The sequence below is a fragment of the Coregonus lavaretus genome, assembly GCF_964263955.1.
Source record: "Coregonus lavaretus genome assembly, chromosome: 4".
Classification (NCBI taxonomy): Eukaryota; Metazoa; Chordata; class Actinopteri; order Salmoniformes; family Salmonidae; genus Coregonus; species Coregonus lavaretus.
This window is the reverse complement of record NC_139991.1, coordinates 55,596,590-55,617,083: the sequence shown is the minus strand read 5'-3', so window position 1 is coordinate 55,617,083 and position 20,494 is coordinate 55,596,590. Positions and strand designations below refer to the sequence as shown.

The following is a 20,494-nucleotide window of genomic DNA, read 5'->3' as shown; positions in this document are numbered from 1 at the left end:
CCTCTCATGTGCCCTCTGTGTTCTGAGGGCTGCCCGACGCTCTTTCTCGTCTGCCCTCTCCTTCTCACCCCTCTCCTGCCACTGGCACGTGTATTCCTCCCCGGTGAGGAACCACAGGGAGTCTTCTGTATTGGTCTAGCCGATACTTCAGGACAGTAAGGATGTGCCCCAGGTCCTTCGCTATCAGCCCCCCCTCTATTAGGGGGTGCTCTTCTAGGGCTGGTGCTGGGACTGGAGCAGGGGCTGGGACTGGGACTGGGACTGGAGCAGGGGCTGAGGGTCCTCCTGTGGTCGCTGGGTAGGAGGTGATGGTGGACGGCACAGCACTGCTGGTTCCAGGAGAGGCGGTGGTGGGACCCGGTAGGGACCGAGACGGCATTAAATGGGACCCTTCAATGGCTGAAGGGTCAAAAGGGAAGAGGCCACACTTCTTAAACCCTTCCACCACATAGTGCAGCGCTGGGACGGTTAGCGGAATACTCTGTCAAATTCTGATTTGTTTACCATGTAGGAGTGGTCACAATGGCTAAGGTCTCCAGCTACCTTGGAGAACTCAGCCTTTAAAGGGCCAAAGTATGCCACGTCCAGCAGCTGCAGGACATGGGTGCAGTGTGGTGGAAGACAAAGAAGTATAACCCCTTCCCTTAGTGCCGCCGCGAGCACCTCCGGGTCCATGTGGCTCTTGTGCCCATCAAAGATGAGAAGGAGAGGGCGCTCTTTCACTGCATGCTTAATGAAGTGCTGAAACCACTTCCTGAACAGGTCCCCGTCAATGTACCCACTGTTTGACCGTCCATACAAGGCTTGGGGGTGGTCTCCCAGTGTGTAGTGGCCACCGGGGAAACACTTGGGGTAGATGATAAACAGGGGGATGTCCACCCCAGCTGCGTTGAAGCAGGCCAGCACTGTGATGTGCTCCTTGGTCCCCGGAGCCTGCTGGTACACGTGTTTTGCGCCCCGGAGAGCCAGCACTTTGTGCCTGCTCTGGTCACTATGAAGCCCAGACTCATCGTAGTTATAGAGTTGTTGGGTTTCTCCCTCAACCCACTCTCCTCCAAGTGCTTCTCATAAGAAGGGAAGAGGGTGTCCATCGTCAGACGTGTGGCACACTCAGCTCTCCCCCTGTCCTGGGTGTCCGGCCTCCTCATGCTCGGGTTCTTGTGCCTCCTCCTGAAAATGTCCCACCTGGCGGATAGCCATCCCTGCCCCACAGTCCTCCATGGCATGGAACATGTCCACCTCACTCCACTGCTTCCTCTTGACTTTCTCCATGCTGTGGTGGGAAATACATGTAGCTAAATAACTTGCCATACTATTTTAGAAAGATAACTCAATCTGAATATGTATAAACATTTACATTTCAAAGGCATTGGAAGGTGATGATGAAGGATTTCACAATAACTGAAAATGTACCCACGTTTTTTGTTTGATGTTATCTGTAAAGAAAATTACTGTCCCAATTAGTTTAATATCGATACATATATTGTAACATTTTACTAAATATAGCCAACATTGATAGGTGTCAAAAAATTCATGGTTAAAAAGTTCAAAATATATTTTTGCAGATTGCGCAAAATGCCCCCATCAGAGGACTCAAATGTTGATACAGTAAAGCTTGACAACATTCAGCTGTTTTCATGATATGTATTATCTAATGCTTACAATTTCTTTCCTTTTTGGTTACTTAGCAGTTTTATCAACATTTAGCAACTAAGCTAGCAACATTAGCAAATCTCTTAGCTATATTTCAGAGGTAAGAAGTTGGATATTAAATGATGTGGTCTGTCACGCAGTCGAATTTTACAATATACAGCGTGTCCCACAAAATGTGTATACAGTGAGGGAAAAAAGTATTTGATCCCCTGCTGATTTTGTACATTTGCCCACTGACAAATAAATGATCAGTCTATAATTTTAATGGTAGGTTTATTTGAACAGTGAAAGACAGAATAACAACAACAAAATCCAGAAAAACGCTTGTCAAAAATGTTATAAATTGATTTGCATTTTAATGAGGGACATAAGTATTTGACCCCTCTGCAAAACATGACTTAGTACTTGGTGGCAAAACCCTTGTTGGCAATCACAGAGGTCAGACGTTTCTTGTAGTTGCCCACCAGGTTTGCACACATCTCAGGAGGGATTTTGTCCCACTCCTCTTTGCAGATCTTCTCCAAGTCATTAAAGGTTTCGAGGCTGACGTTTGGCAACTCGAACCTTCAGCTCCCTCCACAGATTTTCTATGGGATTAAGGTCTGGAGACTGGCTAGGCCACTCCAGGACCTTAATGTGCTTCTTCTTGAGCCACTCCTTTGTTGCCTTGGCCGTGTGTTTTGGATCATTGTCATGCTGGAATACCCATCCACGACCCATTTTCAATGCCCTAGCTGAGGGAAGGAGGTTCTCACCCAAGATTTGACGGTACATGGCCCCGTCCATCGTCCCTTTGATGCGGTGAAGTCGTCCTGTCCCCTTAGCAGAAAAACACCCCCAAAGCGTAATGTTTCCACCTCCATGTTTAACGGTGGGGATGGTGTTCTTGGGGTCATAGGCAGCATTCCTCCTCCTCCAAACATGGCGAGTTGAGTTGATGCCAAAGATCTCCATTTTGATCTCATCTGACCACAACACTTTCACCCAGTTCTCCTCTGAATCATTCAGATGTTCATTGGCAAACTTCAGACGGGCATGTATATGTGCTTTCTTGAGCAGGGGGACCTTGCGGGCGCTGCAGGATTTCAGTCCTTCACGGCGTAGTGTGTTACCAATTGTTTTCTTGGTGACTATGGTCACAGCTGCCTTGAGATCATTGACAAGATCCTCCCGTGTAGTTCTGGGCTGATTCCTCACCGTTCTCATGATCATTGCAACTCCACGAGGTGAGATCTTGCATGGAGCCCCAGGCCGAGGGAGATTGACAGTTCTTTTGTGTTTCTTCCATTTGCGAATAATCACACCAACTGTTGTCACCTTCTCACCAACCTGCTTGGCGATGGTCTTGTAGCCCATTCCAGCCATGTGTAGGTCTACAATTTTGTCCCTGACATCCTTGGAGAGCTCTTTGGTCTTGGCCATGGTGGAGAGTTTGGAATCTGATTGATTGATTGCTTCTGTGGACAGGTGTCTTTTATACAGGTAACAAACTGAGATTAGGAGCACTCCCTTTAAGAGTGTACTCCTAATCTCAGCTCGTTACCTGTATAAAAGACACCTGGGAGCCAGAAATCTTTCTGATTGAGAGGGGGTCAAATACTTATTTCCCTCATTAAAATGCAAATCAATTTATAACATTTTTGACATGCTTTTTTCTGGATTTTTCTGTTGTTATTCTGTCTCTCACTGGTCAAATAAACCTACCATTAAAATTATAGACTGATCATTTCTTTGTCAGTGGGCAAACGTACAAAATCAGCAGGGGATCAAATACTTTTTTCCCTCACTGTATATATTACTTTTTAGAAAACTCTCAAAACCTAACTTAACTTACATAAATTGCAATGAAAATCGGTGGTCAGCTAGCTAGAAGGGTGTCTTTAGTCGCAAAACTTACCACTATTTTCCAGTCCATTTAAATGTTGAGTTCGAGGTGATTTAGTTCTCCAACCACTAGAGAGTGTCCGAAGGTAGGGGGTGTCCGATGTTAGGGGAAAATTAGCTATGTCTCTTTAGCCCCAAATGGTGTGTGTGTGTGTTTGTGTTTGTTTGTGTGTGTATGTGTGTGTGTGTGTGTGTGTGTGTGTGTGTGTGTGTGTGTGTGTGTGTGTGTGTGTGTGTGTGTGTGTGTGTGTGTGTGTGTGTGTGTGTGTGTGTGTGTGTGTGTGTGTGTGTGTGTGTGTGTGTGTGTGTGTGTGTGTGTGTGTGTGTGTGTGTGTGTGTGCGCACGTGAGTGCGTGTTAGGGTTAAAATTAGGTTTAGGGATAGGATTAGGAGCTAGGGTTAGTTTTAGGGTTTAGGTTTAGGTTTAGGGTTAGGGTTAAGGTTAGGTTTTTGGGTTAGGGTTACGGTTAGGGCAAGGGCAAGGGTTAGGGCAAGGGTACAGGTTAGGGTTAGGTTTAGGGTTAGGGGTTAGGGAAAATAGGATTTTGAATGGGACTGAATTGTGTGTCCCCACAAGGTTAGTTATACAAGACTCTGTGTGTGTGTGTGTGTGTGTGTGTGTGCGTGCGTGCGTGCGTGTGTGTGTGTGTGTGTGTGTGTGTGTGTGTGTGTGTGTGTGTGTGTGTGTGTGTGTGTGTGTGTGTGTGTGCGTGTGTGAGTGTGTGCGCACGTGAGTGCGTGTGTCAGAACAATTTTGTAGGACGAACACGTTCCTTCACAAGGTGACTTAGCGGATGAATGAGCTTTATAAACTGCTGTGCAATCCCTTTATGTTTATATGCACAAAAAGATCCTTCCATAAAAGTGATACCCTGCATGAGCAGCCAGATACTGGGACAGGACAGTCCTTTATAATGGCTTAGAAGAAGGAGGAAGGAGAGGAGAGGAGAGGAGAGGAGAGGAGAGGAGAGGAGAGGAGAGGAGAGGAGAGGAGAGGAGAGGAGAGGAGAGGAGAGGAGAGGAGAGGAGAGGAGAGGAGAGGAGAGGAGAGGAGAGGAGAGGAGAGGAGAGGAGAGGAGAGGAGAGGAGAGGAGAGCCTACTATCTCCTGAAAAAGGCATCACTAGATGTATTTCCTTTGATTTCCTAGGTCCCTATAAACAATCCAAACTAAATCCTCCTCAACCTGATGAGATTTTGGGAGGATTACTGGATGGGTTTATAAAATAATCATTTTTGAACCAAATATATATTTTTAAACTGACATTCACAAACAATACAACACAGAAACAAGACATCCACTATACAAAATCCTACAATAACATGCCCGAACTTGGTCCACAATAATACATTCTTTGAGATGGTCCACATACAGTGCATTCGGAAAGTATTCAGACCCCTTCACTTTTCCCACATTTTGTTACGTTACAGCCTTATTCTAAAATGGATTAAATAAATTAAACATCCTTATCAATATACACACAATACCCCATAATGACAAAGTGAAAACAGGTTTTTAGAGAAATGTTCAAATGTATAAAATATAAAAACCAGAAATACCTTTTTTACATAAGTATTCAGACCCTTTTCTATGAGACTTAAAATTGAGCTCAGGTGCATCTTGTTTCCATTGATCATCATTGAGATGTTTCTAGAACTTAATTGGAGTCCACCTGTGGTAAATTCAATTGAGTGTACATGATTTGGAAAGGCACACACCTGTCTATAGGTCCCACAGTTGACAGTGCATGTCAGAGGAAAAACCAAGCCATGAGGTGGAAGGAATTGTACGTAGATCTCCGAGACAGGATTGTGTCGAGGCACAGATCTGGGGAAGGGTACCAAAACATTTCTGCAGCATTGAAAGTCCCCAAGAACACAGTGGCCTCCATCATTCTTAAATGGAAGAAGTTTAGAACCACCAAGACTCTGGGACTTTCGGGGGAGAAGGGCCTTGGTCAGGGAGGTGACCAAGAACCTGATGGTCACTCTGACAGAGCTCCAGAGTTCCTCTGTGGAGATGGGAGAACCTTCCAACTCTACAGCATTCCACCAATCAGGCCTTTATGGTAGAGTGGCCAGACGGAAGCCACTCCTCAGTAAAAGACACATGGCAGCCCGCTTGGAGTTTGCCAAAAGGCACCTAAAGACTCTCAGACCATGAGAAACAAGATTCTCTGGTCTGATGAAACCAATATTGAACTCTTTGTTCTGAATGCTAAGCGTCAGATCTGGAGGAAACCTGGCACCATCCCTACGGTGAAGCATGGTGGTGTTAGCAGCATCCTGCTGTGGGGATGTTTTTCAGCGGCAGGGACTGGGAGACTAGTCGGGATCGAAGTAATGGAGCAATGTACAGAAAACCTGCTCCAGAGCGCTCAGGACCTCAGACTGGGTGCGAAGGTTCACCTTCCAACAGGACAAACACCCTAAGCACACAGCCAAGACAATGCAGGAGTGGCTACTTTTTTTTACTTTATAGTATATAAACTAGTGGTACGTACCGCAACTAGAGTTCAGTCCTCCAATTTGTTATTGAGGGTGAATATGAGGCTTTCCAATTGATGGCTATACATTTTTTGCAGCAATTAGACCTAGATTACAAAACTTTCTCTGATATTGATCACCAATATTTACATTTCTCAACAGACATAATCGTGGAGATGGATGAATATAAATTCCTAGACACAATGAAATGATAGCAAATACAGTACATTATCCCAAAATGGTGTTAGTTTGTCATAGGACTACAGCATATGTAATAGGTTTCCTTTGTGCTTTTTGCATCTCCAACAGAGATGTGACTTTTCTGGGTGCATTACATGCATTCTGGCAGGACTGTAGTAAGTCCTATGAATTATCTTAAGTTGCGGTAGTTTATGTCCTTGGTTGTAGGAGCAGGCATGAACATTTTCAGATATCTGTGACCAATGATACTCCTCAATTTCTTCCTTTAGATCTGTTTCACATTTTTCTCTTATAGGTTCTGAACTATCAGGTAGTTTCAATCAACCCTTGATATATCTTGGCAATTAACTTCTTTGGTGTAGTATTATTTCAGTATTTGTTACATGCTAGATGCCTTTGATTCATCTAGATTCCATTGAAGATTGAAGATTCCGATTGAGTAAGATTTCTGAGTTGTAAGAATTTAAAGAAATCGGCCTTGGATAATCCAAATCTTTCTTGTAATTGATTGAATGACAGTAGAGAGCCATCATAGTACACATGCTCAAAATTCATGATGCCACTTTGGAGCCAGGACTTGGAGGTCAAATGGGGTTATTCCAAAAAGGGGTGCCTGGTGATATTGGTTCTTTCCACCTCTATGTACATTTTCTCAAATATGAAGGTAATTGAGAATCATTGGATTGTCTGTTTTGTTCTTCAACGCCTTGGACCCGAAGTAGTGAATATATTTGAGATAATAAGGTATCGTAAGGTATTACATTTATGGCTTTGATACTCCTCGATCCACAAGGATAGTCTGCTGTCCATTGTTTAAGTGAATGCAGTTGTGCAGCCCAGTAATACATCTTCATATGAGGTAGTCCAAGACCTACAGCTTTATAGGGGAAGTGTAAAACTGTCAATTTGACTCTTGAGGTCTTTCCAATAAAGTTGGAGAGCAGGCCATTTATTTTATTAAAAAAGTTAGATGGAATTTAAACTGGCAAGGCCCGGAATAAATACACTACATGACCAAAAGTATGTGGACACCTGCTCGTCTAATATCTTATTCCAAAATCATGGGCATTAATATGGAGTTGGTCCCCCCTTTGCTGCTATAACAGCCTCCACTCCTCTGGGAAGGCTTTCCACCAATGTTGGAACATTGTTGCGGGGACTTGATTCCATTCAGCCACAAGAGCATTAGTGAGGTCGGGCACTGATGTTGGGCGATTGGGCCTCGCTCACAGTCGGCGTTCCAATTCATCCCGAAGGTGTTTGATGGGGTTGAGGTCAGGGCTCTGTGCAGGCCAATCAAGATCTTCCACACCAATCTCAACAAACTATTTCTGTATGGACCTCGCTTTGTGTACGGGGGCATTGTCATGCTGAAACAGGAAAAGGCCTTCCCCAAACTGTTGCCACAAAGCTGGAAGCACAGAATCGTCTAGAATGTCATTGTATGCTGAAGCGTTAAGATTTCCCTTCACTGGAACTAAGGGGCCTAGCCTGAACCATGAAAAACAGCCCCAGACCATTATCTATGCATTGGGGCAGGTAGCGTTTTCCTAGCATCCGCCAAACCCAGATTTGTTTGTTGGACTGCCAGCTGGTGAAGCGCGATTCATCACTCCAGGGAATGCGTTTCCACTGGTCCAGAGTCCAATGACAGGCGAGCTTTACACCGCTCCAGCCGACGCTTGGCATTGCGCATGATGATCTTAGGCTTGTGGACGGCTGCTCGGCCATGGAAACCCATTTCATGAGGCTCCCGACTAACATTTATTGTGCTGACGTTGCTTCCAGAGGCAGTTTGGAACTCTGTAGTGAGTGTTTCTTACGTGCTATGCGCTTCAGCGCTCGGCGGTCCTGTTCTGTGAGCTTGTGTGGCCTATCACTTCGCGACTGAGCCGTTGTTGCTCCTAGATGTTTCCAGTTCACAACTTACAGTTGACCGGAGCAGCTCTAGCAGGGAAGAAATTGTACAAAACATCTAACTGAAAGAGAATACTCCTATTACTCTCATGTCCACAACTCATATTCAAGAATTGACTTTATTGTGAACTTTTCTTTAATACATTTGCAAAAATGTCTAAAAAACGTTTTTTGCTTTGTGTGTAGATTGATGAGGGGAAAAAAACAATTGAATCCATTTTAGAATAAGGCTGTAACGTAACAAAATGTGGAAAAGGTCAATGGGTCTGAATACTTTCCAAATGCACTGTATATTTGCGCCCATCTCAGTGAACTAATCCATTGCGGAGGCCTAGACTAAAAGCCAATTTATGCTTGATTCTAAAATGTTGTCGGAGGCTCCATATGGAGGATGTGACACAATGGCGGAGCCTCCACAGGCATGCAGAGGCCAAATCGAGCTCTGTACCGCATCGCCATGCGCCTCCCAAAGTTTGTAACAATGCGGAGGGCTCTGTATAGCTCTGCATTGACATGATTGGTTGACGGTAGGTAGGGGCGGTACATCCTGTATAAACACAAACTCACTTCCTTGACAACAGCTCCGCAAAGCGCAAGAAGTATGAATGCCCTGTCTTCTGCTGAGGCCATTCTTGCCCTGACTTCTGCTGAGGCCGTATCACCGTAAATGCTGCATGGACGTCGGATTGACCATGCGCCGAGATGCACAATGCACTTCTCTCTCCAGAATGCGCTCTCTCCCGCCAATTTGTGCACATTCATTGTTTCATAACTTCATGTGGGAATTGTTTGCGTTTGATTGTTAGTGTATATCAATTCCCCATTACATATATCACCAGTAGTACATTTACCGTTAATTCCTATAATTTCTAATCTACAATGTTTGTTACTTTGGTTACGGTAATTTATTTTAATGCATTCAATTGTATTATTCCAGTCTTCCTGTTCTCATTGTCGGAGTGGACACATTGTTTGCAGAGTGCGCAACCTATGCTACACTTGTGAGAAACAAGTTTTGGTTTATTTAATACACACGTTTTTGAGCCGTTTCCGCTCTACTTCCTGAACTCCTCCCGTCGATGCAATCCACTTCCGTTCTGCCGGGCTGGGTTTGTTTTGCTAGCTAGCTCCGTTGTGCCGACAAAGCACTGATATCGCAGTGACAAAGAGGATATAAAAATTACAATTACAACATGAAGAAAAGTGGTTCGGGAACGACGTGTGCGGTAGTTGGTTGCAAAAACTCGAGAAAGCACCTGAACGAGTGGTTAGATAGAGAGTGCTACGACCACAAACCAGCTACGAAGAGGCAATGTCCATGCGCTCCATTGTTTACATTTTTTCGCAAGCCTGATACCGACTCGGAATCAAGGACCTGGCTGAAGGCATTGAATCTAAAGAAACCACCCCTCAACGTTTTTGTTTGTTCCTATCACTTTGTTGACCAAAAACCTACCAAGGATAATCCTTTCCCAGAGTTGTGGTTGGGATACAATCGCCCTCCCCAGCCAAAGAGGCGTCAACTCACCCAGCGGACCACTGCCTCCCCCCAGATAAAGAAACGCAGACTTGAATCTGAGGGTAAGTTCAGCAACTTTAGCTATGAAGCTGACAATACTGTTAATTATGAAGAAGTTGTCATACATTAACATTGCTTGCTACCGGTATTTTTCTAAGGCAGTTGATTGTTTTGGAGATGGGACAAACAATGCCCACGATAGCTACATCATTAATTGTGTGTGTGTGTGTGTGTGTGTGTGTGTGTGTGTGCCTGCCTGCGTGTGCCTTAGTCTACATCATAAATACAATGCAAGGTGGCAGGCTGTTGTGATGATGATTGTGTGTGTGCGTGTGAGTGCAATGTTGTAGTACACATTTTTCCATTGTGATGTTTGTAGTGAGAGGACTCTATGCCTGCATTAATTTTGCTCCATCCATGTTTTCTCTTCCCCTTTTTAGATGCTCCAGAAACCTGTCAGCCTGTCTGTGAGGCCGAGCCTGCTACACCAACATTTCGAGATGCCCAGACCCAATGGGAGGATCCGTCACATATTGATCACATTTACTGTTCAACAACACAGTCTGTTAAAGTAGACAAGGCCACACAGTGCGAGGCAGAAATGGGTCCTACTGTGACCAGCACCACGGTCATTGATGATGCTAGGTCCCGGCTGTATACAGGAGTGCTTATGGTTCAATTCTTCACCCTGGTGACGGTGTTGTTGCCTTTCAGTAAGCCATCAATTACCCTTCCTGTTGTTGACCAAATACTTATGACGTTGATGAAACTAAAACTAAACCTAATATTAGGAGATATTGCTCACCGCTTCAATGTGTCTACATCCATGGCAAGCGTTGTGATTAGTCACTGGATTGACGTGATGGGTGAACAGTTCAAAGTCCTGATCCCCTGGCTTCCAAGAGAGACCATTCGTGCCACCATGCCCTTGTCGTTTCAGAGGAACTACCCTCGAACCACCTGCATCATTGACTGTGCCGAAAGTGCCATGCAGAGAGCCACAAACCACGACTCAAGGAGTGACACTTTCAGCCAGTATAAATCACGCAACACTGTGAAATATCTCGTCGCTGTGGCCCCTAATGGGCTAATCATGTTTATATCTGATGCCTATGCTGGCAGAAGCAGCGATAAGTTTATCACCATGGACAGTGGGTTCCTAGACTATCTGAGGGCTGGTGATGAGGTCATGGCGGACCGTGGGTTCACCATTCGAGACTTGCTTGATGAGAGAAGGGTCAGTTTGAACATCCCTGCTTTCACCTACAGGCGCAATCAGTTGACCAATGAGGAGACGACACGCACCAGGCGAGTAGCCAATGTCCGCATACATGTGGAAAGAGCAATCCAGAGACTGAAGGTGTTTAAGATTTTATCCCAGAATGTTCCCATCAGCATGGCACCGAAACTGGACAACATCTTAACCATCTGTGCTGGCCTACTTAACCTGAAGAGTCCACTGATCAGTGAGGTTTAGAATCTTGCCCTGTGTCCCTGTCTACCAACACCCAGCCATGTTGTTCATTAAATACAGATAAACACAACAAATACTGCGTGCATTGTATTTTTTTATATTATATATGAATATTTTCATAGTGATGTAATTGTGTGCGCTGCTTTTGTATTTTACTTTTTAATACCTGTTAAGATTAAACACGCAATCTTTCTTGTTGAAGCCATTTGTTTAGTTTCCTCAAAACAATTAATTAATCCAGTGTTATTTATGTACAGTATGAGCTTACTATGAATTATGAACTGTGTTAAAATAAATTGTAGCACTCTAAGGATTGAAATTACATCAAACTTTATTTTCACTCAAACAGTAGGCACACTGATATATTGCACAGCATAAAGAGATCATGTAAACAATGGACATCTGTTGGCTCCTGTGGGCATGACCTAAATAAGGCAGTTTATTTTGGTTTTAAAATGCTGAGATATTTACTGCAGAACTGTAACCTTCCCTCAACAAAATCATCAACAATTTTCGGGAGCATGTGGGCAAAGTAGAATGTGCGCAGCCTTATGATATGCCCCTGGACAAAGCCTTGGTCATAGGGTACTTCGATTTCTAGGTGCTCAGTTTTGTTCCAGATCACCAACTTGGAGTGTTGAAGCCCTGTGCAGTGCATCCCAATTTGTACCTGCATGTAGTAGCCTTTTGGACCATTGCAGGCAATATGGTAATCTACCCTATCTCCGTTTATAATAATAATAATAATATGCCATTTAGCAGACGCTTTTATCCAAAGCGACTTACAGTCATGCGTGCATACATTGTTTGTGTATGGGTGGTCCCGGGGATCGAACCCACTACCTTGGCGTTACAAGCGCCGTGCTCTACCAGCTGAGCTACAGAGGACCACAGTTGCCACAGTTGTGATTTCGCAGTTCTTTGTTGCCAAAAATTCTGCAAGTGACTTGTTTCCCATCACAGGTGATTTGATCTCCAACAGAATGTCGTTGTTTATCACTCCATCGGGAGATGCTGCAAGCCACGGTTCCTTTTCGCACACCACTAAGCCTTTGGTTTCAATGCTGTTGCCCAGAGTTTCCAAATAGTCCCTTGCAAGTTCCTCCCCCTCCGCTCCTTGACGGGTTGCGGCATAGTAGTAGAACCGTGTTCCCAAGCTAGCGTCGACATCGCTGTGTTTACACCGGCAGACGTTGTGCCAACAACTTCCGGCGGAAATGAAATGCATTTGTGTAGAGTTATGGCGCCACCCGGGATACAGCGCGTAAACTTGTGTATTCCATTTACGAGTTCTGTCAATTTAGTAATTGTCTTTTGTTTGGAGCTCTCCTGTCAATGTTGAGTAAGGATGCGCACACATAGAAGTAGGCCTATAGGCTACCTGGCCTGCGCGCAAATGTAAGCATATAAATGTGCCCATTTGGGGATTTGATAGTATTTCTGATTGGCTTAACACACCACCACTAATGACCTGTGGAGCTTCTCAAAGTAATGTTTTCTTCACCTCAAACAGCAAGCAAATGAAGTCTGTTTTTACATCCATTGAGAATTACAATAGTTCCTCAATGTATTTTAAAAATCTTTCCAGCTCTCTACCTTTCGATAACCACTCAGCGTAAAAGGGAAAAATGTAATGCTCTGATCCAGTGGAAACGTCATAAAATAGGCTTCTTATCAGCTGACGCTCTTAAAAGGAAATACAATGAGCTTTTGAAGTAAACAAAAATAGGGCACTTTTCACAGAGAGAGAGGGAGAGAGGGAGAGAGGGAGAGAGGGAGGGGAGAGAGGGAGAGAGGGAGAGAGGGAGGGAGAGAGAGGGAGAAAGAGAGAGGGAAGGAGAGAGAGGGATGAGAGAGAGGGATGAGGGAGAGAGAGGGAGAGAGGGAAGGAGACAGAGGGATGAGGGAGAGAGGGAAGGAGGGAGAGGGATGAGGGAAGGAGAGAGAGGGAAGGAGAGAGAGGGAGAGGGAGGGAGAGAGGGAAGGAGAGAGGTAGGGGAGGAGAGAGAGGGGGAAGGAGAGAGAGAGGGAATGAGAGAGAGGAAGAGAGAGAGAGAGAGAGAGAGGGAAGGAGAGAGGGAAGGAGAGAGAGGGATGAGGGAGAGAGAGGGAAGGAGAGAGAGGGAGAGAGAGAGGGAAGGAGAGAGAGGGATGAGGGAGAGAGGGGGGGAGAGAGGGAAAGAGAGAGGGGGATGAGGGAGAGAGAGGGAAAGAAAGGGAGAGAGAGGTAAGGAGAGAAAGAGAGAGAAAGAGAGAGATGGTAGATAAGGAGAGCAATTCTGGCGAAGGAAGGAGAGAGTTTCAAAAAGTTTTCAAAGTTTACCCAAGCGAGCTGCCAAGCCCCAGAACTGGCTATAATTCATGCAAGGCAGAATAGAGCTGCAGACTGAGAGCTGTTGGCCAAGTCAGCTGGGAAGGCGCTCTTAATACACTGTGTAAGATCTTCAAAGGTGTTCAATGTGAACAGGGAGGAACACTCTTTAAAATGAAACATCCATCCAGCCACAACCTCGCACAGTGTCAACAGTCCTCAGCTCCCAACTAATTTCAGCTGTGAAGATAAAGCCAGATGATGATATTTTAACAAGTCCCCGCTGCTAGCCATTCTCTGTCCTTCATCTTGATTTAGTCCATCACAGCAGTCATAGAGAGACTATTGTTCGTCTCTCCACATCCGTCTTTCCCTCCCTCCATCCCACTCTTTTTAATTACAGCCAAAGGACAGAATGGACCGATTGGCTAATTAATTAAGAATAGATCACAGAATGAAATAGTTTGTGACATGACCACACTTGCACCGTGACATCGAGTAAAAATGTATGTTTTCAGCACTGGTTCAGCACAACAAAAGTCTCATAGCAAAGGATCTAGCATAAGACTACTTTCATTTTAATGGTGAATGGATGAGATAGCCCAATCAGTGGCTATGCATAGACTCTAATTGATTTTGACAGGGCTATTATTGGCTAATAGCTTTCCCCCCAAAGAAAGAATAACAAGTAAGTCTGGTTTCACAATGAGGTTGTAGAGGTGGATACACATTTAAACGCTATCCTCTCCGTTTCCATCGATCGGAGAAGCTCACACAATCAGTGGAGAGAATGGCTCGCTGGATTGTTCCATTTTCATGGAATAGATGGACACACACGCACACACACACACACACACACACAAACACACACACTCCCACCCCAGCACTCCACCCCCCACAACCCCCCCACCCCCACCCCCAATCCCCTCCCCCACCCGCAACAGCCCCCAGGATTCAATAGCTGTCACAAGGCCCTGTGTGTTTAATACCAGGATGTAAACATTGTTTGGCTCCAGGGGCTCCAGCCTCTGATGGCCCTTTCCCTCACTGCTCCTCCACAGACAGTCACACAGATAAGTTGCCTCTCTGTATAGCTAGGTAAGAGCTCATCCCTCTGATGAAGTTGAATGTTCGGCTTAATTGCTATATTCTGGAGGTCGATTTCACTTCTGTGGCAACTTGGACTCAGTGGTAGACGTAACATAGAAAAAGTAAATCTGGGCCCCTCCAATTAGTGTGATATGTTACATTTCCTATGGTATGTATTTTAGATGTCCATCATTCATTTCATATGATATGTTATGAATTGAAATTCGTACAATATGTTACGAATTGTAATTCATACAATATGTTACAAATTTACAAAACGTATGATACTGTATGTTAAAGAATTCCAATTTGTTGTGACTAACATTAGCTAGGTGGCTAATGTTAGCTAGGCTAGGGTTTAGGGTTAGAGGTTAAGGTTAGGGTAAAGGTTAAGGTTAGGAGTTAGATTAAAGGGTTAAGGTTAGGGTTAGGGGAAGGGTTAGCTAACATGCTAAGTAGGGTGGCAGGTAGCCTAGAGGTTAGTTCATTGGGCCAGTAACCGAAAGGTCACTGGTTTGAATACCTGAGCCAACAAGGTGAAAAATCTGTCGATGTGCCCTTGAGCAAGGCACTTAACCCTCATTTGCTCCAGGAGCACTCTACTACTATGGCTGACCCTGTAAAAACAACACATTTCACTGCACCTATCCAGTGTATGTGACAGTATATATATATATTTTTTTTTTTAAATTGCAAAATAGCTCAAATGTAATAAGTAGTTGCAAAGTTACTAATTCGCTAAAATGCTAAAGTTGTCCGTGATGAGATTCGAACACGCAACCTTTGGGTTGCTAGACGTTTGCGTTATACCTACCCATCCACCCCAACTAACCACCCTACTTTCATTTTTGCCATAAGTAACCTTCTGTCTTATGTAACCATACCAAACATAACATATCATACTAATTTGCATTTACTATGTTACGTCTAGTCTATGAGACCAGGCTGTCTGTGGTGGTCAGTGATGTGTGTAGGTAGATGAAGAGTGAGATGGGATGTGTTCCAAATAACACCTTATTCACTAAATAGTGCATGACCAGAGCCCTATGGCCCCTGATCAAAAGTAATGTTCTACATAAGGAATTGGGTGCATTTGGGATGCAGACAGAGTTTGCTTCAGCATGATTTAGCAGAGGGTCCGAGACGCTTCGGTCCAGTACATTAGCTTAATGGTTATTGTTATGAAACGATTGTTCATTCATTTCTCCATCTGATTAAGGAGCATTGTGGTCTGGTAATGTGATTTAATCAGCAGGCAGCATGCTGTGGGAAAGATGGATGTCAATCAATACACTAACGGCCTCCTACCAGCTAAAATGCCTAGTGTTATGAATGGGATAACTGCCTAGTATTATGAATGGGATAACTGCCTAGTGTTATGAATGGGGGAAAATCCTAGTGTTATGAATGGGATAACTGCCTAGTGTTATGAATGGGATAACTGCCTAGTGTTATGAATGGGATAACTGCCTAGTGTTATGAATAGGATAACTGCCTAGTGTTATGAATGGGATAACTGCCTAGTGTTATGAATGGTATAACTGCCTAGTGTTATGAATGGGATAACTGCCTAGCTGTAGCTAGGCAAATTATCCTTTCCAGAGGCTTTTACTGTACATCAACTGTTTGGGCTTCTCATCGACATTTGGTGAAATTGAAAGAGGTGGACATTGGTTTAAGGAGGCTAGACTAAGGAATGTGTCTCTGAGCCTGATACCATTCCACTACATATGTGTCTGCTGGGTCCCACTCTCTGTAGGGTTAGGATTTAATACCTGGATATAGGTCTTCCAAGGTCACTCACAACCAATCTGTCCCACCTCATGTGAAATCGATTTTTCCTTCCTTTGCACAGCCATCTTTCTTATGCTGGTGAAATCACTCCTCTATTCTTCCTCCTCATCCTCTACCTCTGTCTTTCTCGGTCCCTGAGCTGCAGGCTTGGCTTGTTTTCTTCCCCCTGTGAAAGCTAATGTTATCCTTTTCTCCAAAAACAGAGAGAAAGAGAGAGAGGGGTAAACAGAGAGATTTGTAATTGTCACTGGGGACTGGTGACTGGGTGGTGGCTGTTTGTGCCCTCACACACTTCGTACTGTGACAGGCTGGCTAGTGGCTAGGCTAGGACAGATAGAAAAATACACCAAGCACCCTTCACACTGGTTTCCTAATGATGCATCCTTCACACTGGTTTCCTAATGATGCATCCTTCACACTGGTTTCCTAATGATGCATCCTTCACACTGGTTTCATAATGATGCATCCTTCACACTGGTTTCCTAATGATGCATCCTTCACACTGGTTTCCTAATGATGCATCCTTCACACTGGTTTCCTAATGATGCATCCTTCACACTGGTTTCCTAATGATGCATCCTTCACACTGGTTTCCTAATGATGCATCCTTCACACTGCTTTCATAATGATGCATCCTTCACACTGGTTTCCTAATGATGCATCCTTCACACTGGTTTCCTAATGATGCATCCTTCACACTGGTTTCCTAATGATGCATCCTTCACACTGGTTTCCTAATGATGCATCCTTCACACTGGTTTCCTAATGATGCATCCTTCACACTGGTTTCCTAATGATGCATCCTTCACACTGGTTTCCTAATGATGCATCCTTCACACTGGTTTCATAATGATGCATCCTTCACACTGGTTTCCTAATGATGCATCCTTCCCATGTTCTAATCTTACACTCTTAGAAAAAAATATGCTATCTAGAACCTAAAAGGGTTATTCAGCTGTCCCCATAGAATAACCCTTTGAAGAACCCTTTTTGGTTCCAGGTAGAACCCTATTGGGTTCCATGTAGAGCCATTTCCCCAGAGGGTTATACATGGAACCCAAAAGAGTTCTGCCTGGAACCAAAAAGGGTTCTCCTATGGGGACAGCCGAAGAACCCTTTTGGAACCATTTTTTCTCAGAGTGTAGTACATCTTCCATGTCCATTTCTTAGTTCTCACTGATCTGTCAGGTGAAAGGTCAAATTAATTTGGTGGACACAGGACTCCACTACCGGTATATTGCTTTCCTCAATCCAGTACTTTTAGTAGAAGTGTCATGAGGTTTTAATATATAAGAACTTTGATCCTACTATCAAAGTGGATTGATCTACATTGATCTACAACATTGATTTACAACAGAGTGCCAGACAGTACAGTGTGGTGTGAATTTGACCTGTAAGCAGTGAGGAGATGAGAGCATATCTCTCTTGTCTTGTGTGGTCTCCATCTCTTTGTATTGTCTTGTTTTGTTTTGGTCCTATCCCTTTCTCTGTGTATTGATTGGAATGTGGTCAGTGGTGCTTGTAGTTGGTGCCTTTGATAAAGTGTACAGTCATCTTATCTGGCAGAGACCCAGGCCGCGTCCCAAATGGCACGCTACATAGTGAACCCTACAGGGCTCTGGTCAAAAGTAGTTCACTATGTAGGGAATAGGGTGCCATTTAGGATGCAGATACAGACAGAATCCAGCAGCACACTGGCCACTGTAGTATTTGATAGGACTATTAATGGGTCTTAGTTTAATTAGGAGTCTATTGACGCACCCTTGTGTCAATCTAATTAAGATACGAAAAAAATCCTAATAAACATTTTTTAAAAGTTTGAATGGGCTGTGTCTCAATCCACCACATCCGCCTATGTCGGCCTTCTGCATTTGCGGAGGAAAGTGACAGAGCTACAGCGCTGTTTGTCAGACCATGAGACATCCCAAAAATTGGTCTTCTCATGAAAACGACTATAGCGTCCGAACGGTTTGGCCTACTAACTAATATAACCACTCTATGAAAAGATTAGACTCTCACAAACATGCTATGACCCCCACAAGTGTCATGTCATGGGACTCATCTGAAGGTAACCTGGTACCGGTTAAAAAAATGAATGGAAGTATGAAGGTAGTTTTGTGCCAACAAAAAAAGGGGTTAAATACGTGTCCAAAAAAGAAAAATATTTCCTGAGCTTTCTTATATCTCCTCGATATAGGACAGCAACAGACACTTCAAAACCTTATTCCTTATAATACATTTTTTGGGGGGATACCTACAGGAGTCCAAAAATTCAAAATCAAATAGCTAAATGATCTAGATTTTAACATGGGCTACAGGCTAGACCCTGGGTCTCAGAAGCTAATATCTAGAGAGCAGTCTTTAGTGCTGTAATTAATTTAACCAAATTAAGTAATTAAATTGTCGCTGGCACCAGCAGTGTCCTAACGACTATCACATGGATTGGCAATAAAAAGGGATTGGTTGTTGTTACACCTTGTAGGTTTGAACTATACTCTCAGGCTGCGTCTCAAATGGCAACCTATTACCTATATAGTGCACTACTTTTGACCAGGGCTCTGTAGGGAATATGGTGCCATTTGGGACACAACCAATGTGCCCTTGTCCATAGGATTCTTCATCTAAATGCATGTTGTAAGTATAGAGTTGATTAGTGTGCAGGTTCACCTTGGGGTAGGGACTTATGTTTGGCGCAGGCTGCAACACTTCGTTCCCCAGACCTGATGGCTAACACAGACGAATGAGAGTGGTTAAGAGTTTGGGATGAGGAGGCTGAGGTGAGGAGGTTGGGGTGCCCCTCTCTCTCTCCTTCCCTCCTCTCTCTTTCTTTATGTCTTTCTCTTTCATTCCCAGCCGCCTCTCTCTGTCTCTTTCTCTCTCTTCATCTCTCTCTTTTTCTCCATCTCTCTTAAACAGCCTTGCGGCTGGTGACTTTGAAGTGTCTTTAAATATGGAGCTTATTCAAGGAAAGCTGCTAGCGAGGAGATAAAGAGAGAAAGAAAGAGAGGAGTGCAGAGCGGGGGAAAGAGAGGGCAAGGAAGAGTGAGGAGAGGAGACAGAGCTTGTGTGTGTGCGTGCATGTGTGCGTATGTGCTCTGTATGAGTGTGTGTGTGTGTGTGTGTGTGTGTGTGTGTGTGTGTGTGTGTGTGTGTGTATGTGTGTGTGTGAATACAGAGTACAATTCTCATCTGTTTCTCAAGTGCCGTGATGCCATCACTCAGTGAATTGATTGGATTGGCTGAGCTGGCAAAGAAAAGGGCTGTCACACAGAGTGGGCCATGGTTCTGTGTTTGTGATGAGAGCCAAGACCCTTAGGGCCAGTGTTAGAGTGAGGAACTCTGGCCCCTCCATGCCAGCTGTGGGTTGGATGGATGGATGATGAGGAATGGCTAATGCATGGGCATGTACATATGATTTATCTCTCTCTCTCTCCCTGTTTTTTTCTGTCCCTTTGTTTCTCATTTATAATTTCCTGCCTGACACACACCTCCCCCCTCACCTCTGTGTCGCCTTCCCACTTCTCACCACCATCTGACCCTCCTTCTTCCACACACACAAACACACACACACACACACACTCATCTTTTCCCTCTTGCTTTTTCAACCATCCTCCTTACCCCCTGTCCCTTGTCCCTTCTTTCTTCCCCTCCAGCCGGTGTTCTATAAGGGTGTGGCGGGCTCCCAGGTGACCCTGTCCAGCCTGGTGAACCAGAGCAGAGCCATGCTGGAGGAGCAGGCCCGCCACCTGCTGACAGAGACAGAGAGGCAGACCATGGGCTACTACGTGGAGGAGTACCGGGACGGACACATAGGGGTGGAGCAGCTGGTCATGGCCCTGTTTGAACTGCTCAACACACATGCCAAGGTGAGGAGTGAAAGTGTATGTATGGGGGGATGTGGGGGGAGGATGTGTGAGTGTGTATGTGCGTGCGTGCGCGTGTGTGTGTGCGTGTTTGCGTTAGTTGTTGTGAGGTGCATTATTTATTGGGTTCTTATGTTCCCTCACTTTGTAATGCTTATGGTGATTGCTTGCCTTTTCTCTGTACATCCATCACTTGGATGACAAGTTTTGTGAGACTTTCCATGATTTATGTTAAGGCTTTTGTGGATGCTCAGACTTCTGTTTTTCTCAGTATATTATATAGCCGCTTGTCTTTCTGTCAAT

The 20,494-nt window shown here is 44.5% G+C and overlaps 1 protein-coding gene across 1 annotated transcript in view; it reads left to right on the top strand.

Moving 5' to 3' along the window:
* LOC311127967 (whirlin-like) overlaps positions 1–20,494 on the top strand; it is a 149,022-nt gene that overhangs the window by 92,176 nt on the left and 36,352 nt on the right. The window contains exon 6 of the mRNA XM_084159878.1: positions 19,982–20,194. Within this exon, the coding sequence (XP_084016004.1) occupies positions 19,982–20,194 (213 nt within the window). The remainder of the gene's footprint in view (positions 1–19,981; positions 20,195–20,494) is intronic.